This window comes from Psammomys obesus, unplaced genomic scaffold (genome assembly GCF_907164565.1).
Source record: "Psammomys obesus unplaced genomic scaffold, mPsaObe1.curated_primary_1811, whole genome shotgun sequence".
Classification (NCBI taxonomy): Eukaryota; Metazoa; Chordata; class Mammalia; order Rodentia; family Muridae; genus Psammomys; species Psammomys obesus.
Genome location: NW_026596240.1, coordinates 12,589,869 through 12,610,507, shown reverse-complemented (window position 1 = coordinate 12,610,507; position 20,639 = coordinate 12,589,869). Strand labels below are relative to the sequence as shown.

At 43.7% G+C, this 20,639-nt stretch overlaps 1 protein-coding gene across 2 annotated transcripts; it reads right to left on the bottom strand.

Annotated features, from left to right (window-relative positions):
• Positions 1–3,863: 3,863 nt before the first annotated feature.
• Positions 3,864–17,990, bottom strand: Mob1a (MOB kinase activator 1A). Of its 2 annotated transcripts, none has more exons than XM_055596455.1 (6): positions 17,702–17,990; positions 15,541–15,704; positions 13,438–13,531; positions 12,894–13,027; positions 9,502–9,665; positions 3,864–7,372 (listed from the first exon to the last, which is right to left on the bottom strand). In XM_055596455.1, exons 1-6 carry the CDS (start codon positions 17,713–17,715, stop codon positions 7,295–7,297), a joined length of 648 nt encoding a protein of 215 aa, XP_055452430.1. In that variant the 5' UTR covers positions 17,716–17,990; the 3' UTR covers positions 3,864–7,294. The 2 variants fall into 2 exon arrangements, with proteins under 2 accessions (XP_055452430.1, XP_055452429.1); XM_055596454.1 differs by having other exon boundaries at positions 15,541–15,707; positions 17,702–17,989.
• Between the last annotated feature and the right edge of the window lie 2,649 nt (positions 17,991–20,639).

Sequence of the window (20,639 nt, the reverse complement as noted above, 5' to 3'; positions counted from 1 at the left end):
AACCCTCCGGTGCTAACTGCCTGCAGCCCGCAGTCTGTGTCCTGCGGGACCTGCCCGCCCTTCCTCACTGCGCTTGTGCCAAACACTCAGGACCTCCTGTGTGGATGGACCTGGACTTGCTCTTTAAGGCGATCAACTAAAAGTAGGCTCATTTCTAGGCTCAGCATTGTGACCCATGCCTTTAATCCCAGCACTCGGGAGGCAGAGGCAGGGTCTCTGTGCGTTCAAGGCCTACCCGGCCTACACAGCAAGTTACAGGACTGTCAGGACTACACAGAGACCCTGTCTCAAAACTAAACAAAATGTTCATTCTCCAGATTACCTGATAGGCAGATTTTTCTGCTTGATTTCTTAAAATTTATGGCTAGTGTAACTAGGGTTAATTTAACTTTTAAGTTTCTTCAGTTATGCCAAGAATACAATAAAAACTGTCTAAAAGGTTTTCCAGCTGTATAGTAGCCTCTCTTTGCTATTCAAACCTCATGTTCAGATGAGCAGGGACTGGAACCTGGTCACATGATCTGAACCAGCCTATTGAGACTTCGTCCCTGGACTTGGCTGGAACTAAAAAACTACGGTTTTCCAATGTGTTGCTAGACTTGTAGAAAGCCGGGCACAAATGGCAACCAGCTTTCCAACAAAATAGTTAGAGATGCTTTGGCGGTGAAGCGGACGCAGAAGAAAGCCGTCTGAGGAGGCAGACATGTGACTCCCTATGCTACTGGAAGCTGGCATCGCTGGACACCAGTACTGAATTCAGTGCAGACATGTTTGTCACTTGAAGCTAAGTGCCCTGCGTTAAGGTCACAGCCTTTTATCTGTAGACCTCTCCATGATTTACACTGGTGCTTTTGCTTGTCAATCCTTTTCCAAAGAACAGTCATCCAATCACCCACCACTGAAACGTGCTGGCTCTCGACTGGGCACTCCTGACGTCAGTTTCCAGGAGGCTGTCCAAACCGTTTAAGAGAAAAACGTTCAGCCTCAAATCCTTCAGACTCTCCATCACCCGAAGGAAATAACCTTTCACATGACCCGACCCTTCCCTGCTCATCCAGCTTCAGGATATGGTATCAGAATTGTCCTGACAGGTTGCCAGGCATTTGGTCAAACTATGGTTTGATCTTTTTGAGACTTACCTCCAACCAAGCCACATTAGTATTACCTGTAACTTGAGGCCTCTTAAAAGGTTTAAACTGTATGTGTCTGGGTGTTTTGCCTGCATGTGTGTGCATAAAACATGCAAATGCAGTGTCCATGGCCAGAAGAGTGTCATGTCCTCTGCAACTAGATACAGAAGACTGTGGGCCCCCTGTGGGTGCTGATAACCACCCTGGGCCTCTTCAAGAAAAGCCAGTGCTCTTAACCTCAGCGCCATCTCTCCGGCTCTTTTTCCCCCTTTGGTTTTTTGAGACAGGGTTTCTCTGTATAACCTTGGCTGTCCTGGATTCACTCTGTAGACCAGGTTGGCCTTGAACTCAGAGATCCACCTGCCTCTGCCTCCCTAGTGCTGGGATTAAAGGTGTGTACCACCACTGTCCAGCCAGCCCCTTCATTTTTTAAATTGCCTTTGGGCCCAGGAAATGGCCAATTCTTTCCCTCCTGAACTTGAGGTTCTTGACCCTTCATTTACTTTGGGTTATAATCACTCCATTTTGTTTACTGTTAAGACAGTTTCCTATAGCCCAAGCTGGGCCTCGAATTCCTTATGTATATCAAGCAATGTAGCTGAAGATTTCTGACCCTCTTGCTCTGGGGTACAAGCCTGTGCCATCTCACCATGGGGACTCCTCAGTTAGGGTCTCGTGGGATGCATCTCCCGTTTTTACCTCACTGACATCACTTTTAATTTCAGTCATTTTATAGTGACTCAGCACCCCGAGAATTAGAGTTCTTAAAAATTCAATCCCACACAGCTGGGTACCACTTACTGACTTTGAACACTTGTGAAAGACTGAAAATTTCCTGGCTTGCATCTCCTGCCTCCCAGACTGCCAAAAGCACTAAACATTCGCTGCAGTGTCTTCCTAGTCTCTTGAAAGCCAAAACTGAACAGTATGACCCAGGCCAATCAAGGAACATCCAGGTTGCTTTTGATCAACATGCAGAAGAGAAAGAGGACTCTGGAAGCCTTAACACTATGGACAGGTTAAAGGCTTGTAGTTTCAAGCTACAGTGCTTAAAGCCTAATTCTGGCCTTCCTGACTCTTGTCTGGGTTGCTTCAACTCTTCTAAAGCTTCAAACAGCTTCCAAAGGCTATGCCATTAGTGATCACACATCTTGGTGATCACTTAGATTTACGGTTGTATGTAATTTTAAATATAAAATTATTGTTACAGTTATTCAATTATGCGGGGCATGTGCCACAGCACACATGTGGCGGTAAGAGAACAGCTTTCAGTGCTCCCTATCCAGCATGAGGTTGCCAGAGAAAACTCGTGATTGTCAAGCGTGGCAGCAAACACCTTGACCTACTGAACCATCTTTTTGGCCTTTGTGATCACTTTCAGGCCTACTGAAACAAAACAAAAAACAAGATAGGTGTACAGCACTTGGGAAGCCGCAGTGCAGGATTTCAAGTTTGGGGCTAATGGGCTGCAAAGCCAGACCATGCCAATAGATACATGATGCTGACTGATGGTTTGCCTTATACAAAATGAGTAGTAAGCACATTTGATCACTCTCCGAGTTTCCACCTCTGCTCAAATAGCCCAAACCACAGTAGCACTGCTCTTCAAACAGCCCTAAAATGCACCTGTGGCTTGGCTACTTGACTATATCTGGAGTTAATTAAAACCCAATCAACTGGGGACACCTGTGAGGAATTTTATTTAATTACGTCATCTGAAGAGGAAAGACCAATGTTTAATCTGGATCTTAAGAGGAGAGAAGACAAGACCCACCTTTAATCTGAACCACACCTTCTGCTGGTAGCCTAAAGGACATGAAAGAGAAAGCTTGCTCTTTCTTTGCTTGTTCTTGCTGGCAAGTCCATTCCTTCACTGGCAGTAGAACCTACTTCTTTGGGATTCCAGTGCATACTGAAGACCAACTGAGACATCCTGCCTCATGGGCTGAACAACTACGGGGTTCTTGGAAGTTCTGTTGGTAGACAGCCATTGTTGGATGAGCTGGACTGTAGCCTATCAACATTCTAGTAATCCGATATATATTCATTCTATCAGTTTTGTTCTTCTAAAGCAGTGGGTTTGAACCTTCCTAATGCTGCAACCCTTCAGTACAGTCCCTCCTGTTGTGGTAACCACCGACCATAAAATAATTTCATTGCTACTTCCTAACTCTAATTTTGCTACTGTTATGAATCGTAATGTGAATGTGTCTTCCAATCGTTTTAGGCAACCCCTGTGAAAGGGTTGTTTGAACCCCCCAAAGAGGTTGAGACCCACAGGTTGAGAATCACTGTTCTAAAGAACCCTGAATAATACACTAGGCTTGTTAGTGATTATCTTACAATAATGACAAGTGACTGGGCTGGGAAGTGTTATAAGGACATAGGAATACTTGATTTCAAGAAAAGAAAATTAGTGAACTGAGCCTCCATCGTGTTTCCCAGGAATGTACATAAGATCCAGAGACCCATGAGCACACCAGGATTGAGACTGCTCATTTCTGTCTGGGGTGGATCTGTCCTACAAGAGACTTGTTCTTTGGATAAGGTTCTGGTATTATATTTGGTTTCATTTAGGAAGTTCTCCTTTCTAAGCTTTAAGAAAGTAGACGCTGAATGGTATGCAAAGACAACCCTCCAAATTTAAACTATAATCAAATTCTACAGAACCTGCAAAGATCTCATTTCCACACTTAAACGAAAACATGCTAACACTCTTCAAAGCCATTTTTGCTTTCAATATAGTTTATTCTGATGAAGTTACAAAAGTAGATACAAAATACTTTTTTAAAAAGTACAGTTAACGACTTAGAAAAATAGATAAAGCCCAAAAGGTTTAAAAATACAACATAAATTTTTATGTGAGGAATATTTTAAGTTATTTTAGATGGTAACCAAGACTACCTTATGCAAACCATTTTTGACGCAGACCAACACAGAATGCTGTTCTATAATGAGGCCACAGCACAATGGCTATCCAGACCGGCTTCACAGAATGCTTGTTTGAGAAACCTATGTGAATTTCAATGTGGTTGCTTCAGTAAAATGACTCCTGCCATGTGTGCTCCAGAGCCCTTCAGAGCCAGGCATCAAAACTGAATGTGTAAAATCAGGAAGACCAAAAGACTACTGTTACCTTCTTCGCCAGAACTCTTGCTGACCTCAGGGGAAAAGACCATGACCACTGAAAGTGCTCAGCAGCTCACGTCCAGGCTGGCACTGTTCAGGCCGGGGCTCCATACTGATAGGGGCGCTCCCATAGAGAGCAGAGGAGCCCGGGCACCAGGACTGGAAACATACTTGTAGGGCCTACGCTCTTCAGGCCTGATTTGTTTATGATTCTGAGGTAATGACGCCATGTCTGAGAAGCTCCACTTGTATTATCTTGGGGCTCAGAGAGGAGCCAAGAGGACAAACAGGAAACCTCCCTACCAGGACTGTGCTGAGCCTCTGCTCCGAGTCCTGGGGAACACAGACCTGCAGCTCTCCAGTGAGCAGCTGTGGGAACTAGAGCTCTGCAGGCCTAGGATACAAGAACCCCGGCTAACTGGCTGCTGGTAAGTCATTTATTCAGGCAGCAGAGTAACACTATAGTACCTGTCGGCACAAAAACCGTACAAGATGATTTTTTTAAAAATCTGTCTATCATTGTCCAAGTTTTCTTTTCTTTTCTTTTTTTTAATTTAATGTGCACTGGTGTTTGTCCTGCATGCATGTCTGGGTGAGGGTGTCCGATCCACTGGAACTTGAGTTATAAACATCTGTCAACTGTCATGTGGATGGTGGAAATTGAACCGGATGCTTTGGAAGAGTAGCAATGCTCTTAATCACTGAGCCATCTCTCCAGACCCCACTGTCCAATTAAAAGTCCTAGAAGTAAAGCACCAGAGGGCTAAGGCAGAATTCAACGGACCCTCAGAAGCCACAGCAATGAACGAAAACAGACAGGACAGCTGCCCCCTGCTGAGGGGAGCAGGAGAGCTATGAAGAAGGCAGCTAAAGCCAGGACAGACTGATTTCTTCAGATGCTATAAAAAGGGCACTCTAGCCACGGCAGAAAGACACCGTCTTCTTCCCATGTTCCTGCCTCAGAGACGAGCAAACAGTGCAATGTGGGCATACTGCTGGTTAAGGCAGGTCGGTTTGGGAGTCTGGCACTCTTTTCATTTAAAACGGCAGAAGGAAAAAGGGGAGTGGGAACACGACAAAGAAGAGAGGCACTCTTGGGTTTCAAACCAGCAACAAGGTTTTGCTTTATGTCCGACTAATGAGCTGCCTCTGTATCTGGAGCTCAGTCATGGAGTGGGCATGTCTACCCTGAAATACATGCAGAGAAAGAGAAACCTTTGATTTGAGGGTGCCAGATATAAAAATGATTGAGCCCTGGTTGAAAAACAAAATTTCATGCCTTCGGGACTTAAGCAAATCAAAGTGAACGAGGTCTGTTTTGAGATGATGCGTTCTCGGTGGCAAGAAGCCTGCTTCCTGTCTGCAGATGACTGTCATATACTTGCAGAACAGCTGACATCTGGACCTCTGCATACACCTGGGCTGTGGGGTGTTTCCAAGCTGTCCTTTCTTTCCCTAAACCATTATCCCAACTTGAATTGCTCTAATGGTGGTATATGGTTGCAGCCAAAATAAAACAAAACATTTCCTTTAAAATTCTGAGCATACTTCAGAACACACTGAAGCTTCTAAGCAATTATTTGAGTCTAGTAAATTCAAATAACAAAAACTCAACTCTTAACTTTCACAAAGCTATAGGCCAGCGAGCACTGGGCAGCCCAGCTCTGACACACAGAATGCTGATAAATTCCAGCACTGCCCATGGGGTACATGCTCAGGACACTTAGGACGTCATATATATCTGAGGAAGCAGCCAGGACTACAGCTGAGACCAAATGAGAAGCAGGCACCTCCTTAATAAAGGAGTCTTTTATCCTGACAGGATAAGGAAATTTTCAAGTTTTGATACAAAGACAAGTAGGACAGAAGCCTGAGAGCGCAATGCAGCCTTTGTGTAATAAAAGTGAAGCCAGGCTGTTGTCAACTCAATCTCCTTGCCGCGTGGTCTCCAGCTCTCCCTCTAACAGGCAGCACGGAGAACTTCTGCAGTCACACACACCCTCAAAGTGTTCTACGGTTTTGACTTTCGTCCTTATTGCCATAAAGTCTGTGCATTTCTACACACAAATGTAAGTTTCAAGTTGCGATATAAACATGGGCTCATTTAGGAAATCAAGTACTGTGAATACTTTTTTCTATTGTCCCCTCCAGAACTTAATGAAAACAGTGGCTTCGAGGCTGAAGTCTGTCACAGTTTTTTGGAAGTTTTCTTGATCTCTGCCATAAGCTACCTATGAAGTTAATCTGAGTGAAGAGTTTCAAATGAGAGCCTGCAAGGCTGACGTCAGAAGACACACAGAGTATGTCTGTTGTGAGCTTTCCTAATCTAGACAGACATGAAGACAATCCCAAACAAGTTCAAAAAGTAAAGTCACTTAAAATAACTTTGGTTAATCTCAGTCCACATGTGCCTATGATTTAAGCCTTGTGGATTTCAGCACAGTTTCACAATGTAGCCCAGGCCAGCCTCCTCTTCCACAGTGTCAGGTAACAGGCATGCACCGTCATGCCTGGCTAAAAAGATCCACTCTTGCCTATAGAATATCAGCATACAGATGGGAACTAAAAGGCTATCCAAAGTGAAAAAGAAGCTCTAAATGGTGGAATTTAAAAACGAAACACCACTTCAATTTGTAAAACAAAGCAAACTGATCTGTGTTAAAAAAAAATTTGTTCTAGAAACTTACTGCTGAAAATTCCTAATGTCCATTATGCTGTCACACAGGAAAAAAAAAAAAAAACAAACTACTTTCTTGAACATAGCTGAGCAGCGAACTCCAGGTTAGTCGTGAGATTAAAACAAAGAAGGGCTCTAACAGTAACAGGGTGGCCACACAGCACCTCCAATCTGGCTGAGACACGATTGTTCTGAAGCTATCCGGCCAGCCTACCTTTGGAACCATTTTCTTTGCAGACACAGTGGGTCTTTTGATCCTGTTTTCTTATAGTCAGTATCACTAGTCCATACCAGATGGCAATGAGAGAGTGCTAGCAGTAGATAGAGCAAGAGGGTAACTGTGTTCTAGAAGAAACATTTATCTGTCTTTAGATCCAAGCTTCTCAATTAATTCCTGAAGTGGTGCCAACTCACGCCTATCAATCAGATTAAACTCCTAGAAAGAGAAGAAAGGTAAAATGTAATCATGAACCAAAATTGAAACTCTTAAATATTTTTTAGAAAACAGCTTCCTAAGCCTAGTTTTCTGAAATCTCAAAGAAAGGAATAACTTCTATGATATAGGAAATGACTGTCCTTACTCTTTTTTAAAACAAGCACAGGCTGAGGAGAAGGCTCAATTAGTAAAATTTTTGTCACACAAGCATAAAGACCTGAGTTCAAATCCCCAGCACTCACATACAAAACCACAGTACAGATGGGCATAGTGGCACATACCTGTAATCCCAGCACTCAGGAGGCAGAGCAGGTGTATCTCTGTGAGTTTGAGGCCAGCCTGGTCTACAAAGCAAGTCCAGGACAGCCAAGGTAACAAAGAGAAATCCTGTCTTGAAAGCAAAGCAAAACAAAAGCCACAGTACTATATGTCTGTAATTACGGGTCTGGGGAGAAAGAGACAGGAAGATCTCTGGAGCTTGCTGACCAGGAGTCTAGCTGAACCAGTGATGCCCTGGGTTGAAACATACCCAGTGCCAACTTCTGGTTTCCATGTACATGTTCCCACATGCATAGACACATACACCATACATACACAGAGAATTTAAAAATTAAAACATAGGTGATGTTGTGACACATGCTGATCTTCCTCCCCATTTCCTGACAGACAGCTCCTAAATCCTGGAACCTCTACAGTGTCAACAGTGTCTGGTGATCCATAAGCTCACCAGGTGTGTTTGGGTCCCAGAAAGACCAAGACAAGATTCTTGGTTATTACAGTGTTGGAACATCAGGCTCCCTTCCTAGCCAGCTGTGAGGGGTAGGGGGTGAGAGGAACTACAGCTATGAGATGATCCTCACCGTTGTGTTAAACGCCAAAATCAAATACATGAATTTATATGAAATGACCTAAAAACTACAGACTGAACCACATGCGAATTCAACTTTTCCTTTTTTTTTTTTTTTTGAGACAGGGTTTCTCTGGGTAGCCCTGGAACTTGCTCTGTAGACCAGGCTAGCCTCGAACTTACAAAGATCCACCTGCCTCTGCCTCCCAAGACATGCACCACCACTGCCTAGCTAAATTTTACTTTTATACATACACATAGAAGCAAACATAAACACTCATGCACACATGAGGCACAAAAACAATCTCAGAAGAAAAAAAAAACTGTAAGCGTGGTATAGCTTTTACATTAAACACAGAGCCGTAATGCACAATAATCACTATAAAGCTCTCAGTTTCTCTTCTATATTTTACATACAGAATTGGCTAGCTCTAAAAAGGAGGTTTTTTTTTTTTTCATTTTCTGCTTTTTAAAAGTTTATTTTTATTTTATTTGTGTGTCTATATGTGTGTATTTGCCACATGAAAGGGAGGATGTCTGAAGAGACCAGAAGTAGGAAGCAGCCCCCCCCCCCCCCGGAGCCGTAGTTCTTTGTGAGCTCCCCAGGCAGGTACTAGAAAACTGACTCAGTCCTCTGCATGCGCAGAGAGTGCTCTTTACTGCTGAGCAAGCTGTCTCTCCAGTTCTTTTCTGGCTTTCTGCAACAAGGTCTGGCTGAGATTACAGAGATATGGCATTAAGCTCTGATAAATTTTTTTCCAAATAATGTGAACTATGTCAACCTTTTAAAGTTCTAATTCTAAGTTAGTGCACATAGGCAAGGGGCCACAAACCTGGATGACTACGAGAAGCTCTAGGTAGCCGGCCTCAAGTGGGATATTGCCTTTCTTCCTTTCTCTTTTAAGAGATTTAGCTGCTTCTTTTAGTGTAAACATGAGTCTTATTGAGTTTCTGTGGACCACATGTGTGCATGTGCCTGTGGAAGCTGGAAGAGGTGCCAGATCCTTACAGGTAGCTGTGAGCCTCTGGGTGTGGGCTCTGGGAACTGAGCCCGAGTCCTCTACAATAAGTGTACATGTTCCTAACTGCCGAGCCGCCTCTCACCCCAGAGACGCTGCCCTTTCATACCGCTTGGTGAATCGATAAAACAGTGGAGAACACAACTGCGAGCTGGCCAAGCTTGTTCTTGGACAGTCTGCGTCGGCAGTAAGACAGTGCTCTTACTAAGTTACCAAGGGCCAAGGCCAAGGCCAAGGCCGAGAGGTCAATACAGTTCACCTACCTGAACAAAGAAAATAAAGTGCTTAAAGGAGGTGTTGAGGTGGGCCTCCTCTTGCAGCTGCATCACGGAGTCAAAGTGCTGGTGGTAAATATGGGCATAAACCCTGAAGAGACGCTTCAGAATAGTCTTTGCCACAGACATAAAGTTTTTGGGAAACGGGACACCTAGAATCAAATGCACACTTATCAGTCTATTATCCAATCAGAAAGCATCAAGTCTTGATACTAGTCAGGCAACCGCGGCACACACGCTTACACACCCCCAAGTCTACTTCAGAGTACAGTAAGGCAGGCAAGCCCTAAACTAAGCATTCTTCAAACATAACACTAATTGCCTACAACAGCAGACACAAGTACAGAGGCTGCTGAATCTAGTTCAAGTGAACACGCTAGTTACTTAATATCAGTATTAAGTTTCTCCCGAGATAAAATGCAACAAGAATAAGCACTTTGATTATAAACATCACTTCTGTCATTTACAATAAAAAAAATAAAACATTTAGAAATGGTTATTTTTCTAAACAAAGTAAAAGACAGATATCCCTCAAGTCATTACCATCATCTACAGATACAGAAAACCTCATCTTCTACATTACTTTGGAAAGTAGGTCTTCATTTTCCTGTAGCCTAAAAAGAGGTGCTCTTTCCTGAAAAAGAAGGGGAACCTCACTCCTTTGAGAGAAAAGAAGGGAGATGTGGGACCTCTCCAAGCAGTAGCCATGGGGTGAGGGCTAGACTCCTGACAGTGTAGATTGGCTGACAGCAACAAAGTCTTTTAGAAAATGGACAGGGAATGCCAGAGAGCCGGCGCGGGCTACATAAACCAATGCTATCACCAACAAGCAGTGAGAAGCGGAGAAGGCATCTGCCTGCCGAGCTTGTGTGATTGTCTTTAAGGCACAAACAGGTGGATCTCTGAGAGTCCTTGGACTCCACAGTGAGCCCCAGGCCTAACAAGAAGTCAACTTCCGAAGTCAGCTCCTCAGAACCCCTCTAATAAGTACTTTCAACCTCGCGGGAGCGGAGGCTTTAACAGCATCCCCTCCATACATCTTCTTCTTTAGCCTTAAAACTGATGGCTAATACAGTTTGCTCATTTCCATGCTCTCCCTAACCCTCAGTCTCTACTAACCTCACTTTTCAAACACTACGCTGGAGCTTATGAGCTGTTTCTCTGGGAAGAATCTTTTTTAAGATTTATTTATTTTTGTGTATATGGTACTCTATCTTCATGTCCATCTATCTGCATGCCAGAAGAGGGCAGCAGATCTCATTATAGATGGTGGTGAGCTGCCATCTGGTTGCTAGGAATTGAACTCACTACCTTTGGAAGAGCAGCCAGTGCTCTTAACCACTGAGTCATCACTCCAGCCCTTAGGCAGAATCTTATTACAAAATACCAGAAAGCTTTTAAAATAAAACATCTCTTAAAATTCCCATTTTGCTGATTTCCCATATGCTAAGAAAAATCAGAAAAAGAACAATTCTGGCCAACAAGATGAAAAAACTAACAAGACTTACCCCACTGATAATAACCTAATAGGGAAGAGGAGGAAGGGGAAGGAGTATTACAGCAGAACGAGAAGCTAAGAAAAAGGACGATTCTGCTGAGTATGGTGGTTAAGATTTTATAACCTCAGCAAGTGGGAGGTAGAGATAGAAGGATGGAGTGGTGAAGGTCATCCTCTGCTACACAGTTAATTCAAGGCCAGACTGAGCTAAATGAGATCTTGCCTCATAAAAATAACTGAGTAAATATATAAACTGTTTTAATCTAAGTACTTTCTAAACTGAATTTAATAGAACACATTCAAGTGGAGCCAATACAGAATAAAGTATCTGTGAGAAAAGAAATCCGAGGTTTAATATGTTATTAACAAGCTAAGTGTAACAGTTTCTTTCTTTGTTTCTTTGAGACAAAGCATCACTCTGTAGCGCAGGCTAGCCTACCCAGCCATCCTCCAGTCTCAGCCCCCGGGGTGTCGGGATTGCAGGTATGTCCCACCATGTCCCCCAACTCCAGCCTAAGTATAAACACTTGATCTAAATCTACCTCTCAGAGGTGCCTCTGCTTAAGACTACAAAGAGGCGCACAGAAGGGCCTGCTAAGAAGCTGCTCAGAGCCCAGGGAACTGCAAGCAGTCTAACCTCATCCTTCAGCACCACACCAAAATCAAAACTGTAACAAGCCAGGTAAGTTCTTCTGGCAGAACATCTTTTAAAAGAAATGGCGAAGTTGGGGTGTAACTTAGCAGTAGAACATATGATCAACCCTGTGAGGGGCCCTGGGTCTGAGCCTCAACACAGAAAGAATAACTTTCTCACGATGAAAATGCAATTTGAGACTGTGAGAGCAACTCAGGGCAGGACGCGCGCTTAGCCCACCCAAGGCCAGGCTTCAATCCCTAGCACCACAAAAAAGCAACAACAGAACAACCCACTTTTTAAAGAAAATGAACAAAAAAGAAGTGTATGTAGCAAAACACCCCATAAGTAAGACCAAAGGAGAGGAATACATACAGCTTATAAGACAAAGATCAAATTGTCTATAACAAAGGAGATATACAGAACAGAAAATGTAAACAAATCAGAAATTATTTAATGTCACTAATATTTGTGTGTGCATGAGCACAAGTACCCATGCATATGCTGTGAGCACACGTGGAGGTCAGAGGATAACTTCTAACCACCATGTGCATCTAAAGACATCAAACTCGGGCCACCAGGGCTGCTAGTAAGTACCTCTACTTACGGAGCCATCTTGTTGGCCCCTTCATCAGTATTTTTAAACGGACATTAAAACAAAAGTTTAGGGCCAGTGAGATGGCTCACTGGGTAAGGTGCTTGCCATGAAAGCCTAATGACCTTGCTGGATCATCAAGATTCATGTAAAGGCTGGACACAGTGGCACACACCTTTGATCCCAGGGAGGCGGAGGCAGAGGCAGAGGTAGGCAGATCTCTGTGAGTTCCAGGCCAGCCTGGTCTACATAGATGAGTGTCAGGACAGCCAGAGCTATATTTTGAGACTTTGTCTCAAAAAAACCAACCGAACCAAAAAAAAAAAAACATGTAAAGGTGGAAGGATCAACCAAGTCCAATAAGTTGTCTGATTTGTTCACGTATGGCATGGCACACAAATCCTGCATACTCACACCATATATTCAAACTAATACTTTTTATTTTAAAATATATCCAATTTAGTCAAATTGGAAAAGATTAAAAAATGAGCATTAACTGGTGTGAAGAAAAACAAGCAGGCATGCTGAGGGAATATACATGGTACAAGCTTCCTCTAGAGTGTGTTCTTCTCTGTTAAACTGATTTAAGTAATAGAGCATTTAAAGATTACAGCCATCACTCAGAAAAAAAGGCTATTCCAGTGTTAACTTACCGATCTTAGAAGGAAAAAGAGTTTCATCATCAAGCTGATCCTGAACCCAAGTCATCAAATAGTCAATGTATTTTGGTGCGGAACATTTGATTGGCTTTTTAATATTAGTGCCATCTGCCCAATGGTATTCATACCTGCAGAGAACAACAGTGTTACTGACAGTTGTTAAAACCTTAACATATACAAACTGTAATCAAAGCAGGTTCACATTCTGTCCACAGAAATTTTATGTGACTCTAAGGCGTTACAGGAAACTCTCAACCTATTTTTAACCCAACATCTTTAAGACAGATACTTACATTGAGATGAGCAGTTACTTTCATTAATATTATACAGATACCACACACACACACAAAGAGCAAATATCAAAAGAACACCTAAAATTCTTATAAGAAATTAAACTCTAATAAATAAATAGAGCTTTGGGGATGAACCTAGCTCACATTTCTTTTAAAATGACACTCCTTTGTGTGAGCACGCACACACAGGTCAGGTGAGAGCAACTCGCAGAGGTCAGTTCTTCCACCTAAGGAAGGAAGCGTACCTGGGACCTGCAGACATGACTGGGCAGCTGGCCTCAGTGCAGAATTCTGTAATGGTTCCATACAACATGTTGATCTGATTGAAGAAGTCCACAGCTGCAGAGACAAAACCACAACTGTGTTAAGTATCTTCATAAGCCCTAACAGAGCTAACAGGCCTCTCAGCCAACGGGAAAATGAACAATACTTTCTTTTTGAAATGGGCTAGTCTTCCACTCCCGGGCTCATGCAATCTTCCTGCCTTGCCGCCCAAGCAACTGGGATCATAGGAGCATACCACCATGTCCGACTGACTTGAACAAAACATGAGCTAATCTCAACTATCAGTAAGTACGAAGTCGCTGGAGTAGAACTGATTAGATCCACGGGCTGAAAAACCTACATCTATCACCACCCGTCAGGAACGAGGAAAGGGCACTGTGGGGCAATTCCAGTGAGACGTGACATGCTACAGCGCACATCAAGATCTACGTCAGCAGCAGCCTTTGAGGCCTCCGGCATACTGAAACTCAGAAGAGACTTGAGGTCAAGCACCCAGTGCAGGATCTATGCTAACAGAAGAGTGTACAAGATGAGTAATACAAGACATCAGATGGGACCCACATGCCAACGTAAGTTCTCAGAAGTTCAGAGAAAAGGAAACATCAGGAAGGACAGAGGGAGTCAGAGAGAACAAAAGAGCTTCTGCTGACTCCAGAGGATGAGGTGTGAACTCATCACTGAACTGGATGTAAAGGAAAATCATTAAAACTTAGATCATGTTCAAAATGCCATGATCCTATCTAAAGGAATACCTGAAAAAAACAAAAACAAACAAACAAACAAAAAAAAAATACGGCTTTCCAAGTTCCTTCACAAATGGATTAAGAAAAAAAATTTCTGAGCTGGGCAATGTGGCACATACCTTTGAGCAAAGCACTCAGGAAGCAGAGGCAGGTGGATCTTTGCGAGTTCAAGGCCAGCCTGGTCTAAGATTGAATTACATGACTGGCAGGGCTAACAACCAACCAAACAAATAAACAATTCTCTGACATGCTCATTAATGTTTTAAGAGCTATTTTTACTGTGGGGTGAGAGAGTTTGCACTGGAGTTCAGGTGCCTGTGGAGGCCAAAGACGTTGGACCCTCAGGAGTTGGAGTTACAGAGAGGCTGATGAGAGTACTGGGAACTAAACTCTAGTCCTCTGAGAGCAGTGAGCTCTTAAGTACTGAGCCATCTTTCCAGACCCCCAGTAATTTTTAAGAGAATAAAGGGATTCTGGGACCAAAAGAATTATGTGTGTGTGTTGGACTTACTTATTTCTTTTACATTTTATTTATTATGTATGTGTACACACACAAGCATGCACATATGTACATACACATGGAACTCAGAGGACAATCTCCAGGAATCAACCCTCTTCTTCCACCACGTGGATTCCAGGAACTGAATTCAATCAACAAGCATCTTTACCAGCGAACCATCTTGCTGGCCAGAGACCAAAAGATTTGAATATACGATTTAGAGCAATTAAATCTCAAAGAAAAATCTAAAACTGCAAGAGGCCAACACATGCCTTCAGAATAACATAATCTGAGGTTTAATTTAAAAAAATTAATGATGTGAATTTGTATCTGTGGACATGAACATGTGAGTCCAGAAGAGACTGCTGGATTCCCTAGAGTGCGAGCTGCCCTGTGTGGGTGCTGGGAAACAAACTGGGTCCTCTGCAAGGACAGCGTGCACTCTTAGCCACTGACCCATTTTTCCAGCCCAAACCTGATCATTTGAATAAAATTAAAAACAGGTTTCCCTAAATAAGTAGGATTTCCCATTGTTCAGACAACGTATAAGCCCCTCACTGTCCATGTACTTTCTTAGTTGACCCTGCTCATTGCTTCACAATATTTTCCCCAAGAAGTACACTACCGCACTCAGCACTTCTCAGGCCTCTCCACGCAACCACACAAGCAAGTACTCTGACAAGTAAATACAAATATATCTGTATTACTGTTTTTAACAGACAGCTGTTATATTACAAGTTACACCTATAAAAGAAAAGTCATTAAATAAGCTTTTAGCAAACTCTATAAATCAACAAGTTAAAATGTTCTTAAACACTTACTATTAACAGCAATCCATTCATTCAGGTCCTCTCCCTCTGGCAACATAACAGCTTGCCTCAGATTGCCACTTCCTAGAGTTGCTTCTGCATGTTTTAAGAGTTCATACTGATGGGACCCTTCAGGAATATTCTTCTTTGGTTTGAATGTTTTCGAAGAGCGGCTGCTGCTGTTGGGTTAAAAGTAAAACTGTGTAAATTTTTAGAAATGAAAGAAGACTGGCATTTTAGGCACATACATGGCTCTCTTAGGGGGCTAGAAAGACAGCTAAGCAGTTAAGAATACAAACTGCTTTTACACGTATGCACAAAAAAAACCACATTGGAATAAATAGTTGATCAATAAAAAGAGCTCCCTGAAAAAGGCCAAGATGGAAGAGAGGATGATGACAATAAAAGAACGAAAATGTCTCCCCAGCATTTGGGAAGCCCTGGATTCCAGCACTGGCATCACACACACACACACACACACACACACACACACACACACTCCCCTGCTCTTCTTTTCTCCATCTATAGAAGCAAGAGCACATACTGGACAGATGACTCCCCAGTTCAGAGCACTTGCTGCAATCATAAAGACCAAGAGTTTAGCTCCCAGCGCCCACGTAACAAACCAGGCGTCCTGTGCACACCTGCAAGCCCACTCTAACAAGTGCTGAGTGCTTTACGGTACAGCGTCAGTCCAGGACAGCCAGCAACAGTGAGACTGTGTCTCAAAAAAGCAAAACTATCTTTAAAAACTATACTTATTCTTCAAATGACATCACCAAGACAGTTAAAATAATCCAGAGGATGGAAGAAACTATTTTTAAGTCATAGATGAGACACTCATATTCAAAATACATGAATTCTTACCACTCAAACCTAAAAGGCAGACGGACACAGCCATAGCACCATGTCTACTACACACGTGGAAATGTCACAGTAAAACCAATTATTTTGTACAATTGGTAAGTGTTAACAAAAAAAAATTTAATCTAATTTTAAAACAGGAAAAGAATCCCAATAGACTTTACCCACAAATGGCCTGAAAATACACATACAAAATGCTTAACATTTTAATAAAATGTAACTGATAAGAAAAAAATAAAATAAAATAAATTAATAAAATGTAACTGATAAGAAAAAATAAAATAAAATAAAATGCTTAACATTATTGGTCATTGGGAGAATGTAAGTCGAGAGATTCCACTTTACACTCAAGCATAACAAATAGACAATTGCCAGACAGATGTGAACTGGACAATTTTGAAAACCCATACAGTGAGGTTGGGATGCAAAATGCAGGGTAGGCTTTAAAAAACCTGGCAGTGCCTCAGAGGCGAACATGTAAAATTTCACACATAATACCCAGGAGATATCAACACACACAGACACACACAGACCTATAATAGATGTTCACAGTAGCGTTACACAGAATAGCTAAATTTCCAAAGTGTGGAAAAAATTAGTGTCAATCAGTTTAAGTTATAAATAAAAATTTACATTTACCTCATCAAGTTGAAGAGCTAAGGAACAAGCTCAAATATACTGTCCATAATCAAATGGTCAGCTCTACACACAAGTATATACAGGCAACACTAACTGGATTCGGTAGGTATGTATGTGTGTGTACATATGTACAGACACACACATACATATCCATATAGAGGAAGAGGACAAGAATTTGAAAAGGAGATGAGAGGACACTGGAGGAACTGGGAAAGAGATGAAAATACGAATCTATGAAGTTCTCAAAAAATAAAAACCTTCGAAAACAAAAACGATTCACATTTGAATCCCAGCACCCACGAGGTGGAGGGAGGTAGCCCTCGAGGCTAGCCTGGACTGCATGATGAGTTCTAGGCCAGCCTGGGCTACCTAGTGGGAACCCCTCTCTCTCAAAAACAAAACAAATCACATTTAAACAGGCCTATCCTGGTGGCCCAGGCTGAGGAGCCAGGTTCAAGGCCCGCCGGGAAACAGAGCAGTCAGGCCGTAAGGCGCCAAAGCCCGCCTCTCGACTGTGGGCAACCTCCGAGGAGCTGCGCTCTTCCGCTCAGCTCTCGGTGCCGGAGCACGGCGCACCTCCCTGCGCGAACGCTTCCGAGGCCTGCCGAGGTCCGGCTCCGCCCTCCGCGGGCCGCCGACCGACGCCGCCCCGCCCGCCCGGCCCACTCACAAGAGGAAGCTCATCCTCGCTAGCCCGAGGGGCCGCGGCCCCCGCCCCGGTCAGGCTCGGCGCCGCAGCGGGCACCGCGGAGTGCTGGCCGGTGCGCGCCTCAGCAGGGCCGCCGGAGCTTCGCGGCCCGGGCTTGGAATGGGGTCCCAGGCGCCGAGAGCCAGCTCACACCGCAGCGTCCTCCGAAGCAGCCTCCCGCACCTCGCAGAGCCGAAATGCGGAACCAACAGGATCTCGCGAGACCAAGCTTCCACGCCCCCCCGCCGCTCCGCCCATCACAGCGTCCTGCCGGAGCTTCGCCCCGCCCCTCTCTGAGCTCAGCCAATCAGCACTCTGTGGGCCCGGGAGTGGCCTGCGCCCAGCTCCGCGCTGCTGTCAACTATTCCGAGGCCAAGGGACCTCCGCCGGCACCGCTTAGCGACTGTTTGGCCACCTAGAATTATTCCGTTTCCTGAAGAATTACTATTCCAGCCACATCACCTGTTGATGGAGACTTGGGTGGCTTCTACATACACATTATAATGCTGGTATGAATGTCCATTTGCGTGTTTTGTGTGGGTGAAGGATGTGTTGACACCAGGTGACACTATGCTGGAATGAAAAAAAGGAATGAAAAAAAATGTGGAGATAAATGGCCATGCTGATGTGCAGTGGCAAAGACCCAGTCTTTTGCTGCTCTAACTGCTGGTGGTTTAAAACCATTTCAACGTCACCCATCACATTAATGACATCAATTTTATCAATTTATTTTTGCAGCTTTTGGGTTTCCTTTCTTTTTTCTAATTTGTTTTCTTTGTTGAGACAGGATCTCATGTATCCCAGCCTGGTTTAAAGCTCACCAAGTAACCAAGGATGACCCTGAATTCTTGATCTTCCTGCCTCCACCTCCCAGTTTCAGGGATAACAGGCTTGAGCTACCATGCTGGGTTCCTTTTATTAACTTTATTAACACTTTTTATAAATTTTGTATTTTTGTGTGTGTATGTGTGTGTGTAACATGTACAGGCTGGCTCTCTTTTTCTAACATGCTGGGAGGGGGAGGTTCACCCCAGGTTATCAGGGTTTTAGTAAGCTTTTTCATTTTATTTTTATTTTAGTAATTTCTATAGCTTTGTATGTGATTTAGACTATGTGTCTTGATAGAGTTTTGTTATTGATTCTTTCTCTTCCTTTTTTTTCTGTTTCTTTTGAGGCATGTTCTCTCTCTATCTAGTGTTTCCATCCTATTTCTATGTAGACCAGGCTGGCCTCGAACTTACAGAGCTGTCTGCCTCTGCCTCTCTGTCTTTTATTTTATTTTAGTAATTATATTATTTAAATAGCATATTATTAAAGTTTGAGTCTGTGACCTTGTGTTTATAACTATATCAAGGCAGGCCAGGCATGGTGGTACTTTAATTCCAGCACTGGGAAGCAGGGTAGGTGGATCTTTGTGAGTTAGTAGCCAGCTTGGTTTACATGGCAAGTTCTAGGACAGCCATGACTTAATGGGGAGACCCTGTCAAAAATGTGAGGAACTAGGGAGATGACGTAATGGTTAACAGTGCTTGCTGGTCTGTATGGTACTTGAGTTCAGTTCTCAGCATCCACAACTCTGTAACTCCAGATGCAGGGGGTCTAACACTCTTCTGGCCTTCACAGGCACCAGGCATGTATGTGTACCACATTCATGTAAGCTGGCAAAACACTTATAAAATAAAAATAAATCCTCTTATAAAGAAAAAAATTACCCAAAAGACATTCCACCATACCACAAGGACACTTGCTCAGCTATAGGCCAGTCCCCCATAGCAGCTTTCTTCGTAATATCCAGAACCTGGAAACAACCCAGATGCCTCAGTCAAAGAATGGATAAAGAACATGTGATACCTTTCCACAACGGAATACTACTCAGTTATTAAAAATAAGGACATTGCAGAATTTGCTGGCAGGTAGATGGAACTAGAAATATCATCCTGAGTGAGGTAACCCTGAAACCCAGAGAGACACACATGGTGTGTACTCGCTCATAAGTGGATTTTAGCCAGAAAGTACAGGATAGCCATGCCACAATCCACAGACCCAAAGAAGCCAAGTAACAAAGAGGGTCCAAAGGAGGGTGCTTGACTCTCACTCAGAAGGGGAAATAAAATAAGTATCTGAAGTGGAGGGAGGGTGAAAACTGGGTGAGAGGGGAGGGGAGGAATACAGGAGTGGGGATCGGGTTGGGGGAAGGGGAGAGAGAACTGAGATTAGTGGAGGGGTATCTGTGAGATGGGAAGGGATGGGAGGCTCCCTTGGGAATCTGTGGTGGTGACCCTAGCCGAGACTCCTAACAGTGGGAGATATGGAGCCTGAAGTGACCCCTCCTGTAGGCAGGTGGGACTTCCAGTGGAGGGAGGGGACACCAACCCACACACAGAACCTTCAACCCAGCAATCAATGACTGGCCCAACCTGAGTCTCATGCCGTGAGAGTGAGCCCACCACTGACACTATTAATATTCTGCTATACTTGCAAACAGAAGGCTAGCATAACAGTTACCTGGATGGCTTCACACAGCACCTGCTGAAGACAGATGCGGAGACCCACAGCCAAACATTAGGCAGAGCTCAGGAATCTTGTGGAAGAGGAGGAGGAAGGATTGAATGAGCCAGAAAGGTCAAGGACACCACAAGAAAACCTATAAAATCAACTACCCTGGACCCATAGGGGCTCACAGAGACTGAACATCAACCAGAGAGCATCCACGAGACAGACCTAGGCCTCTGACACATACGTAACAGCTGTACAGCATGGTCCGCATGTGGGACCTCTAACAGCAGACGCAGGGGCTGCCTCTGACTCTGTTTGCCTTTGGATCCCTTTCCCCTAAATGCACAGCCTTGTCTAGGCTCAGTAGGATGGCCCAGTCCTATTGATATGCCAAGGCAGATTGATGTCCATGGGAAGTCTCCCC